The 12,814-nt window shown below is 44.9% G+C and overlaps 1 protein-coding gene across 18 annotated transcripts in view; it reads right to left on the reverse strand.

The window, feature by feature from the left end:
* The window catches only part of NCOA1 (nuclear receptor coactivator 1), a 359,657-nt gene that overhangs the window by 125,084 nt on the left and 221,759 nt on the right, over window positions 1-12,814 (reverse strand). For 16 of the 18 annotated variants that reach the window (XM_073335589.1, XM_073335594.1, XM_073335585.1 and 13 more), the window contains one exon: window positions 6,985-7,151. In XM_073335589.1, the coding sequence (XP_073191690.1) occupies window positions 6,985-7,151 (167 nt within the window). Of the gene's footprint in view, window positions 1-4,484; window positions 4,699-6,984; window positions 7,152-9,722; window positions 9,903-12,814 lie in introns of those variants that run through there. The other 2 variants (XM_073335600.1, XM_073335599.1) reach the window with 2 other exon arrangements.

Here is a 12,814-nt window from a genome sequence, read left to right on the forward strand (position 1 = left end):
AGAGTCAGTCTCTCTTTATTTGGCTCCGGGGTGACCTCACCTGGAACAATGTGTTCAGTCCTAGGCATCTCACTGCCAGAAAGATATCGATAAATTGAAGGGAGTTCAGAAAGAGCAATAAAATCACTGGGGTTGGATTTGTGATGGAAAATTAAATAGGCTGAATCTGTATACAGTAGTGTGGGTAAGTGAGGCTATGAGAACAATGAGCAAACATTTGAAGGTTGTAAACACCAAGGAGGTAGAAGAATTGTAAACTGTGTGTTTGAAGGTAGGAGGGGGAAGAGAATATAATGAGCGGTGAAGAGATGAAATTAAAAAAGGGAAAAATCAGAGTGAATTGGGAAACACTTCCTGAGTCCATTAGCCTGTGGGAACAGTGTCCCAGGGGAATAATGGAGGCCCCACCACTTGAGAATTAGTAGCAGTATTCTGCAAATAAGACCTAGAAGCCTCAGTGATGGACCAAGGCTCCACTGTTTTACTGTACAAATATGTAGCAAAAAGAAGGCCCTGCCCCAAAGAGCTTACAATCTACGTAGGCAACTAAATAATAATAGATAGCATTTATCTTTCATGTTGTGTGTTCAAAATACTGCACAGATATTAATCCTTACAACACCTGTTTGGGGTAGGTGAGTAAATATGTTACCCATTTTTCAGATGAGGGAACTGCGGCATGTAAAAGTAAAGTGACTTACTCAAGGCCACAGAGTGAGTCAGCTACACAGCCTGGATTAGAACTCAGCAATTCCTGATTTTCTACCCTGTGTTCATTCCTACAGACCTCGCTGCCTTCACTGACCTTTTTAAAGTAATATGGACAAAGCACTACAAAATGTACCATTTCTACTGTACAGCAAGCAGGGCCTTATCGCCATAAAGTCATCTCTTTCGCCCCTCCCAGTTGATTTGTGAAACAAAGATTTATTAAATCTCAGAAGCAGGACCTTCTTGGATGTACATCCTGTCTTTCTAGGTCAGCTTTTAAGGATTACTCTCTCAATGAACTATTAACACCTTATCTAGCAAACTGGTTTAAAGAGAAGCAGCATAGATCTGTGTAATGGACCTATGTTGGAGGCAGCACCTTGGATGGGTTGATCTACATTTGGTAAGTGCATCAGTACTATCCAGGTTATTTCATGGGTCCATCACCATAACGTTTGGGAGCCTTCCTGCAAAGCACTTAGCAATGTGACTAGCATCTATCATGTGGCCCCACGTTCATCCAACAAAAATCTCCCCACCACCAAACTCATTATGGGACAAGTTTCCCAAATTCTTAGGAAACTCCAAACTTCTGAATCTATCCCTGCTCCCCTGCCTCCAGGCATGCCCACAATAGCAAGCCTATTAAAAATATTATGTTCAACAAGACACCTGGATTCAATTATTTTTCCCTTTTCACTCCAATGTTACGTGTGGCCCAAATGACTGCAGTGAGCTTTTGTTCTCGTCCCTGTCTAAGGGACTTTGCTAAAGCACTATCGAAGGCCTGAAAAGCAAAATTCACAACGTTGCACTAACTCAAAATCTAAAAACTTTTGTGGGACAGATGAGTACTGAAAAATTAACTTTCTGGACCCTTCCTCTGCTGCATTTATTGCTGTCTTGGCAGATGAATTTCAGGTTGTTGCCACAGCCGCAAACGGCTTGTTCTGCCAACTGTACATTACTAACATTGGAAAGTATCCAAACCTAGGAATCTTTTCTAAAAGCATTTGCTTCATACTTTAAATAACAGCCGCCAGGCGTGCTGGGGGATGGGGAGGGAGGGCTTAGCTGATCTATGTGATGCATTTACAAGATTTCCTGCCTCCTTTTGGTTCTTCCACCATTTTGTGGGACAAAAAGAAGTAAGATCCTGCAGAGAGAGAGAGAGAGAGAGACACACACACACACAAAGATGATTTTGGAGAGGAAAAGCTGAGGAGATGTGACCTCTAAATCTTTAGGAGAAACAAACTCTTCAAGGCTGACAGTGGGGGAAACTTCCACTAGTGAGTGAACACTTGGCAAGAAGTGGCTGAATTGTAGATTGTTTCCATTCATTATGAGCTTACACCTGCTGGCTCCCATAACTTCACAATTTGCAGAGAACTCTGATAAGTGCTCGGCACTCAACACAGGCTTTCATTTAGGAATTTTCTAACAGAATTTAAAGGGATTTAGTCCCCTACTTTACTTCATTTAAATTCTCTCCGCCTCTGCTGCTCTGTTTGCATGTTCAGTGTAACATTTCTCCTTTTCCTATCAATTATCATAGAATATCAGGGTTGGAAGGGACCCCTGAAGGTCATCTAGTCCAACCCCCTGCTCGAAGCAGGACCAATTCCCAGTTAAATCATCCCAGCCAGGGCTTTGTCAAGCCTGACCTTAAAAACCTCTAAGGAAGGAGATTCTACCACCTCCCTAGGTAACGCATTCCAGTGTTTCACCACCCTCTTAGTGAAAAAGTTTTTCCTAATATCCAATCTAAACCTCCCCCACTGCAACTTGAGACCATTACTCCTCGTTCTCTCATCTGCTACCATTGAGAACAGTCTAGAGCCATCCTCTTTGGAACCCCCTTTCAGGTAGTTGAAAGCAGCTATCAAATCCCCCCTCATTCTTCTCTTCTGCAGGCTAAACAATCCCAGCTCCCTCAGCCTCTCCTCATAAGTCATGTGTTCGAGACCCCTAATCATTTTTGTTGCCCTTCGCTGGACTCTCTCCAATTTATCCACATCCTTCTTGTAGTGTGGGGCCCAAAACTGGACACAGTACTCCAGATGAGGCCTCACCAATGTCGAATAGAGGGGAATGATCACGTCCCTCGATCTGCTCGCTATGCCCCTACTTATACAGCCCAAAATGCCATTGGCCTTCTTGGCAACAAGGGCACACTGCTGACTCATATCCAGCTTCTCGTCCACTGTCACCCCTAGGTCCTTTTCCGCAGAACTGCTGCCTAGCCATTCGGTCCCTAGTCTGTAGCGGTGCATTGGATTCTTCCATCCTAAGTGCAGGACCCTGCACTTATCCTTATTGAACCTCATCAGATTTCTTTTGGCCCAATCCTCCAATTTGTCTAGGTCCTTCTGTATCCTATCCCTCCCCTCCAGCGTATCTACCACTCCTCCCAGTTTAGTATCATCCGCAAATTTGCTGAGAGTGCAATCCACACCATCCTCCAGATCATTTATGAAGATATTGAACAAAACCGGCCCCAGGACCGACCCCTGGGGCACTCCACTTGACACCGGCTGCCAACTAGACATGGAGCCATTGATCACTACCCGTTGAGCCCGACAATCTAGCCAGCTTTCTACCCACCTTATAGTGCATTCATCCAGCCCATACTTCTTTAACTTGTTGACAAGAATACTGTGGGAGACCGTATCAAAAGCTTTGCTAAAGTCAAGAAACAATACATCCACTGCTTTCCCTTCATCCACAGAACCAGTAATCTCATCATAAAAGGCGATTAGATTAGTCAGGCATGACCTTCCCTTGGTGAATCCATGCTGGCTGTTCCTGATCACCTTCCTCTCATGCAAGTGCTTCAGGATTGATTCTTTGAGGACCTGCTCCATGATTTTTCCAGGGACTGAGGTGAGGCTGACTGGCCTGTAGTTCCCCATTATGTTCCCCATTGGGCAGATTATTTTAGTTTGCTATTTTGTTTTTTAAATTAAGCATTGCAACAATAAAAATGGATTATCATATATATATTTCCCCGTGTTAGTGTTGTGCTGTCCACCAAAAATGTCAACCATTACTTGGCCCAGTGCCAAGAACCCTGCCCTACTCTGGTCATTGCTGGAAAACAACTTAAATTCCACAGGTGGGCTCCCTAACAGACAACCAACTGGATGCTCAGATGAGCTTTTAGGTGTATGTGTGGTTTTTTTAAAGCTTGCCTTGCCCATGTGCAATCACTGTATATAGATAGAGAGAGAGGTGTATGTAACATAAGACAAGCTTTACATAAGTGCCCATTTGAACACCTGCATGTGGGATTCGGATTTGTAATTCTTGTGTTGGGGAACACCTGTTGCAGTGCATTAAGAGTAGCAGCACAGGAATGAAGAACGCACAACAAACTCACACACAATCTCACACTCTCTCTCACACATGTAGGTGTTGTAAAACTAATGAATTCCTTATCACACCACTGCCAATTGGGTACACTCCACTTAAATGTCTTGACACCACAAATATACAGCTTTCCATTCAAGAGAGTGCGCCCGCGAGTGGCTCTTAACCCATTAGGCTGCCCAGCGATAACAGATGGATGTTCCTAGACTTCATCTGTTCAACACATTGCAACACACTGAGCTGCTGACTTGACTCGACCACACAATGAAGTCCTTGCCTCATCTTGATGTAAAATGCTCCACTATTTCTGGATAAGCCTCAAGTCTCATTCCCATCTCTAACCCTATGGCATTAAGCATGCTCTTGGCTGCTGTTGCCTAGCTGGGCACCGAGGGCTGTACCTGTGAAAGTTTTCACTGTGCTTCTGAGTGCTGTCGTAGGCCACATTAGATGCACTCCCAAGATGTATGTGACCCTCTTCCTCAGGCAGAGCTCTGGCTTCCCTTGCTCTCAACAGATCATAATGCAAGTCCTCTGGCTTTGCAGTAGATGCTCTGCCATTCACAATGCTTCCGAAGCAAAACCAGAACCTAAGCAATCAGATGACACTAAGTGATTCTTGACTGGGGCTACATGGAAATAAAGACGAGGGGAGAACAGAAAGGAGATAAGGAAACAAACAACATGTGTGTAACATTCGGTACAAATGCAAGTATTGAAAAAGCTTCTCGTGACCCCAGCGCAAATGTACTGACATTTCAACATCTCTCCATCACCTTCTCAGGCTAAATGCCTCTGCAATGAAATGCTAGCTAAGAAAACGCAGAGGTGAAATTTCATTTCTTCAGCAGTGCAGTGCAGTACCAAATAAGCCGGCAATACAGAACAAAGTTCAAGGAACAATATTTTTAAGTAGCACTTATCCTAGTTAATGTTCAGCCCTGCTGTGCAATGTCAAGAAAACTAATGAATACTGAAGTGCCAGTAACTAAGAATCTCTTAAGTACCTACCCACTATGAAATTCTTTTCAGATTTCAGACGTAACCTGAATGAAATCTGAAAACAGTTTCCCTGTTTCTTCGCGACGACAGTACGGCTAAGTAACACATACAACACTTAATCAGAGATGACTGTTTCACAACAGCCCCCTCACCCCCTTTTTAACACTATGCATTTGCATTCCTAAAATAATAGTCTGTGAGGAGGATCCATGCCAATGACTCCTGCACATACAACCTAAAACGGTGTATTCAATGAAGAACTAAATAGGATTGAAGTTAGCGCACACATACACAAGCCAAGTACTGTGTTTATGAAATCTTCAACATCTGTTACAAGGCAACAATATTTAATTCTGAAAATGTCCAGCGTGAATTTTGGCAAAAGGAATTGGCTGAAGCTTGGGCAAGCCTGTCTTGCCTCGGTTACTAATGGGTGAAATTCACCCCAAGGACTATGTGATGGCTGCCCCAACCAGGTATCTCCAGAGCTAAAAGCATGAGCTGCTACAGCTGGGGGCTGTAACCACTCATATCCTCTGCAGACTGGCACAGAAGGGGACCTGTAACACATACTCACTTGTGGGTTCTACATGCAGCACTTAATCCTGGTTTCCTAAGACCTTTGGATTTACGTGGCGCATATGGTTTGGGCTTGATCTGCACAGGGGTGAACTTCAACCCCAAAAGGAATACTTCAAGTGACTTTCATCTGAGGGTCCCAAAGTGCTTTTCAAACAATAAATTTAGCCTCACAAAGGTGAAGGATGGGAGAATTATCCCTGTCAATACAACGGCTTCAAATGAGGGAGAGGTGGGTCTTTTTCAGACAGAAATGATTCTTCTCTTAATTTTGTTTATGGTGCCCAGACACATCAGTGATGGATGGATAGGTAATGTTTAGATTCATTGTGCAGATGGGGAACCACGTAAGATGAAATTAAATTAATCACTCAAGGTCACACAGTGCAACTGTGTGGCAAAGCTGGGCAGAAAACCCAGATCTCCTGATGCCCAGTCCTATTCCTGTAACAACTAAACCACTGCCCCACATCCCCAGACCTTCAGCACTGCAGAACTCCTTGGGATGCTAAGCAAAGCTTTCATTTATTGACAAACTGATATAGAAACATCCCCTTTTTTCTTTAAAAGCCTCCTGATGCCATGTGGAAAGCTTGGAGAAAGCATTCTATTCAGAGAGCATTCTGAATGTCTCCTTCCTCTTTTTAAATGATTAGGGACAATGGCACAAAAGTTGGTCTTTAAAGAGTTCATTGTTTCTGATGCTTTCTCCTTGCTTAAAGTCACATAGAAGAGAAGCCTGGTCTAGCAATACAAGCACAAGACTAAGAGCCAGGAAAATTTTCTAAAATCTAATACCAGCTCCTAAAGCCACGCCCTCCTCAGCCTCTCATCCTACCCATCTTCAAAATGGGTTTAATGCATATGTACCTACCTTACAGTGACATCAGAGATTCATTAGTTAACAAGCTTGATCCTGAAAACTTCACTTTTAAGAGCAGTCCTGTTCAAATTAATGAGAATGCTCATAGGAGGAAGGATGACTCCTGTGAATTAGAACTGGGCTCAGTGCTGGTAAAGCACTTCCAGGATAAACCAGATAAATGCTCAGCATTAGAGTGTGCAGACTTATAGTGCTTAACCGATCACTCTGGAAATGAGGACATCATCACAAACAGAATATTATGACTTCAAGTAACCATCTACAGAAACAAATGATACTTTCTTTCATGGAAATGCCTTACAAGTGGGAGAAGAAAAACTTTATAAAAGAGAATTGTCTCTATGTCATGGTTATTGTTTGTAACTTAATCAATACTGCCGATGCAAACAGAGCATGGTCTTTCTATCAGGCTCACAGCCCCAGAGTTCAAGCCTTACCTTGTTCCAACCTCTTCATCTGCTGGATTTGGTCGACCGTCTTTTTTAGAATCTTGCATTTGTCTGGCTTGACACTCAGGGTGTCGATGTCGCCAATGTTTGCCGACAGCAGCTCTGCCAGCTCCTCTAAGTATTTATTCTCTTGCTCCCGGCGTCGCTTTTCATTGCTGTGACAAAACAAAACTCCAGGTTAATGACTTTCCCACTGCTTCCCCCAAACAGGCATGTGTGTGTCTATCAGGCACCCAGAAACTTTTCTGCTTAGAGACAGGATGAAGCTGCAATCTGAATGTCTGCAAAATGCAGGACGATTTGGTTCAGGCCCTTGCCTATTTTTATGCAGAATGAGTCACAGAACGAAAGCCCAGGAAGACATGCACAATGCAGACTCAATACATTCCTCAAAGGTATCTTTTTAGAAACCAACATTCAGGACTCCTTGCTTATTTCAGAAAGGGAACTATAAACCTGCAGTGCCACTTACCTTGCCAAAGCCAGCATTCAAGCTGGTGCAAAGCAGTCCTAATGTCACACACAAAGGATCAACAAAGTCCACTGAAGATTCACATTTTATTTTTAGTTGACTTCAGTGGCAGGACTGGGATGAAAAGCAGTATTGTTATTTTCAGAGTAACAGCCGTGTTAGTCTGTATTCGCAAAAAGAAAAGGAGTACTTGTGGCACCTTAGAGACTAACCAATTTATTTGAGCATGAGCTTTCGTGAGCTACAGCTCACTTCATCCACAGTATGCATCCGATGAAGTGAGCTGTAGCTCACGAAAGCTTATGCTCAAATAAATTGGTTAGTCTCTGAGGTGCCACAAGTACTCCTTTTCTTTCAGTATTGCTATTGGTATCATCCCAACAAATGCCAACAGCAGCTCTCCTCCTTGAGGTCAGAGCCAAATGAAAGGGCCAAATACTTCCCCATGAACTCTTTCCCTATGGCAAAATTCAGAGGTGTGGACAAACTGCCAACAGCTGAGCTGTAACTTAGATCTCATGAGAGTCCCTCTAGAGACTATAACATATTTCTGTGCCAAAGACACTGCGAACAGGAAAAGAGTGCAATGAACTGCTCTGTGACACACATACGCCCCCCTCTCTATCACTAACCTCGGTTTTTTTGTTGATACAGACTAACATGGCTACCATTCTGAAACCTCTACTGAGTGGAATCAGAACTGCTCAAATGTGAATTATAGGCCTTATACTCTTAACAGCCAATGGAGAGTCTCTTATAGAGACTAGCAAGTAAAAATGTATATATACACACTATTTGCTAAATAAAAGTTTTTATAAAAACAGTCAAATCACCTTCCTTGCAACCTTCAGAAGGACGCAGAATAATAAATGATTTCAGAAAATATCATCTAAAAATGGATTATTCTCAACAATTAACAAGCTGATGTGACATGAGTGGTAGGTCACAAACAGGCCACAATTTTGAAACTGAGCTAGAACAATTTCCAGATCATAAGGCAAATGCTACAAGGTACATTCATCAGATGGAAAGAGACAGGGAAAATTGAAAGGAATATGTTGGGGACTGAAAATTCTCTGAGCATGCAGTCAAGTTCTGTCCAGCCAGTGCAGGAGGTTGTGCAGAGGAACAAGCTAAAAGCTGCAAAAAGTGATCAGTTCCATCTTCTGTATGTGGTAGTCCAGAGGTGAGCAAACTTTCTGGCCTGAGGGCCACGTTGGGGTTGCAAAACGGTATGGAGGGCTCGGTAGGGAAGGCTGTGCCTCCGCAAACAGCCTGGCCCCTCACCCTATCCACCCTTCCCGCTTCCCGCCCCCTGACTGCCCCCCTCAGAACCCCCGAACCATCCAACCCCCCCGCTCCTTGTCCCCTGCCCGCCCACTTCCAGGACCCCCCACCCCTAACCGCCCCCCCGGGCCCCACCCCCTATCCAACCCCCTCCTTCTCCCTGTCCCCTGACTGTCCCAACCCCTATCCACACCCCCGCCCCAGAGAGGCCCCCCAGGACCCCCAACCCATCCAACCCCCCCACACTCCTTGTCCCCTGACCGCCCCCTCCTGGGACCCCCGTCCCTAACTGTCCCCCAAAGACCCCACCCCCTATCCAACCCCCCTGCTCCCTGTCTCCTGACTGCCCCCCGAACCTCCACCCCATCCAACTGTCCCCTGACTGCCCCCCAGGACCTCCTGCCCCTTATCTAACCCTCCCCACCATGCCGCTCAGAGCAGCAGGACAGGCTTATTGGAAAGCCTGGGAGGTGGGCGGGCACGTAGCTGCAGGGGAGGGGGGAGAGCAGGGGAGGGGCCAGGGACTAGCCTCCAGGGCCGGGAGCTCAGGGGTCGGGCAGGACAGTCCAGCGGGCCGGGTGTGGCCCAGGGGACATAGTTTGCCCACCTCTGTGGTAGTCACTCTGTAAAAGTGGACACATACAAAATGCTTATGACCAGCGTACAGCGAGCAGCACTCTGATATGTCTGCAGCTACTGCTTAGGCTCCTTAGAGATTATTCCATCCCCAAATATCCAGCCAACTACACACCCATATACCCACAGGAAACTCTATGCACACACTGCACAGATGTTCCGGGGTTTACAGAGTTGTTCCTTTTTCTGATTTATTTCTAACAATATTATTAATTTTTTCTGCTAGCCCTGACGGGTGTGCACTCTCCTCTGTCCTCTTCACTGTGGCTTGGACTCTCTGTAAACAACTAACAATTGCACACACTCCTAGATGGACCATCATGCCCCTCACCGTTCTGGAACTCTGGCTCCTCCCTGGTGCCTCCATTAGGCTGAGGTTCACCTTCCTACACCTTGTTGTCCTTTCTCCTTCCCCAAACTGCTGCACATAGGGTTGAGAAGCCAGAGAGGTAACTTTCTGTTCAGCTGATACAGCAGATCAGGAGCCAGGTGGTCTCCCAGAAGAATCTGTATTTTGAAAAATAATCAACTACCTGACTGTGGGCAACTCCACAGTGTGGAGAAAAGGAATAAAATTTCTGGTCTGGTTTGCCAAATCTGTGTAGCTTAGATTCCTATTAAGTGACAGGTAACAAGTGACTGCTAGGCCTTTTCAGGGAGACAGGCAGCACTGTCCAATAACTTTTATAGGATCAGATAATGATTGGCTGCTAACTCAGGAGTGTGTACAGTTACATTCATTCTCCCATCAGGCAGCTGACAATGAAGTGGTTGGTAGCTGTATCATACCCAAGCAAATAGTTAAATGTTACTGTAAACAGGCCAGTGGCAAGTTTGAGTTCCACCTTCCGCAAAATTGTTGGGTCTGTCCAGGCTATCATCTTATCCTCTTTTTGTAATTGGTATCAGTGAAATCTGAAGTAACTTTTGTGCTCTAGAAAGTGACCCACTTACATCAAGGGAAGGACTAAACTATACCCAATTACATTAGCTCCAGGGATCTAATGCACTTGGCAGGGGCCTAGAGGTATGTGAAAGAGAACATCTATCTGAAAAGTGTGATCTCCCCACCCCCACTACCATATGCATTTCAAAGGAAATGTTACTCAACATATTAACATACATACGCTCCACAGAGCATGCTGTAAATAGGCCAATAAAATTTTCTGGTGAGATACCAAAGAGAAATATGAGGCACAATGCCAAAGGTCTGAGATTTCATAAGTTAAAAGGTAAAAGTTTGAATGAAAGAAAAACAAAAAAGAAAAAGAAAGAAAAACTGCAATCAATCTCTGTTTGCAAAAGCAACTAAAGCAAATCTAGTGGATCACTTTATAAGCAAGTCACAGAAACACCCCACATACCACACTGAGCCATGCAGATGAATACAGAGCAGCAACCAACTCCAATGCAGTGAGTCATTTTGCAAAACATTCAGACTCACACACAGGTAGGTCCTCTTTGCTTATTAAAGGGCAGGTAAATGTCTCAATAGAGTTGAATAGGTATTTCAGTTAAGGTCAAATTAATTTCCTCCCCTCTCTGTGAATCAAAAGGGAAAAAGAAGAAAAGCTACTTGTTGTGGGTGAACTCATTTGGTGCAAAAAAAAACTTAATGCCACTGTTGCTGTGGCAACTTTCAAGTTGTGGGAGGGAGAATAGGCTGATTTTCCCTACATAAAAGCATCAGGAGAATATTATAGCAGTGGGCTGTTCTTTATGACTCTGGAGTATCATCACAGTAACTAGAAAAGGAGGACTTGAGGCACCTTAGAGACTAACGAATATATTTGAGCATAAGCTTTCGTGAGCTACAGCTCACTTTAGGACGAAAGCTTATGCTCAAATAAATTTGTTAGTCTCTAAGGTGCCACAAGTCCTCCTTTTCTTTTTGCGAATATCGACTAACATGGCTGCTACTCTGAAACCTGTCACAGGAACTGTGACACTGTCCATGCTTTTACACAGGAATTCTGAAATTCAAGTAGCTCTGTAGCATGCTACATACTCCAGCCTTTGAACAAGATGTGGAGCAGGAAGTTGTCTCTGCCAGACACCGGTGGAAGTTAAAACATCTCATTAGCACTTTCTGAAGAGAGTAGGATATAGCACCGGGGCACTGGCCAACATTCCCTCTCCTAGGGAAACACATTCCAGTGTCCCAATCTGTGAGAAAGCTCCTAATGGCTGCCACATTTGCATACAGGTATCCCAGTTAGCACTTTGCAAAGTGCTTTTCGATACCTTATGTATAGGGGTCTACTCAAATCACAGAGAAATCACACAAATTTTGCAGGTTGGTCATGGCACAAATAGCAAATTTTGCAGATGTGTTACACATCAGTGAAATTTTCTGTTTATGCCGTGACCAACCCATAGGAAATGTGTGATTTCTCCGCAGCGTTTCTCAAACTAGGGGTCTGGACCCAAAAGGGGGTCGCAAGCCTATCAGGGCGTTGCAGCAATGCCACCCTCACTTCTGCGCTGTTGCTGATGGCAGCACTGCCTGCAGCTGGGAGGCGGGAGAGCAGCGGCTGCTGCCTAGGTGCCCAGCGCTCACGGCAGCACCGCTGCCAGCAGCAGCCCAGAAGTAAGGTTGGCAGTACCATGCCACCTTTACTTCTCTGCAGCTGTTGGCTGCGGTCCTGCCTTCAGACCTGGGAGCCCAACCAGCAGCCACTGCTCTCTAGCCTGCCTTCAGAGCTGGGCGGCTGGAGAGAGGCAGTGCAGCCGGCAGCAGCTGCAGAGAAGTGAGGGTGCCATGGTATTGCCACCCTTCCTTCTGAGCTTGGTGTCCTGGCAGCAGCCACCATTCTCTGCTCTGCCTTCACAGCTGGGCAGCCGGAGACCATATTTCACGGTCCATGACGTGATTTTCACGGCCAACGGATTTGGTAGACCCCTACTTATGTGTGAAAGGAGCTGTATAATCCATTCTACTGTCCTAGCCTGCTCTTACTCTGAATCTTCTTAAGGACTTTCTGTATCTGTATAGCAAGGTTTCTGAGGGAGTGATCACTACAAGAATGGAGAATGAGAAAGCTAGTTAGAAAAGAAAATGCATGGCCGGTTTAAGGACTTTACTATTGGGCTATGAGCCAGGTTTCCCAATAAAGAAAGGCGTTATAATAAATATAAGAAACAGAACCATGCACATTCTTATTTATTTAGGCAATGGAGCCTTCAAGAACAGGCATACAGGTCTTCTTTGCTCCACACAGACACTACACATGGACTGTGCTTGAGGGACAAAGGGAGTTCATCTCTAAGGGAATGACCTGGCTCCAGTTGAAACACTAGAATTAATTGGATTCGGCTCTACGCTAGACTCAGGGCTTTAGGCAGGCCTAGAACACGTGGTAGAGTTTTGATTCAAACACCTGCTCTCCTACACAATGGCAGAAATGGCAAATGTCTCACAGT

The sequence above is a fragment of the Lepidochelys kempii genome, chromosome 3 (assembly GCF_965140265.1).
Source record: "Lepidochelys kempii isolate rLepKem1 chromosome 3, rLepKem1.hap2, whole genome shotgun sequence".
Lineage (NCBI taxonomy): Eukaryota > Metazoa > Chordata > Testudines > Cheloniidae > Lepidochelys > Lepidochelys kempii.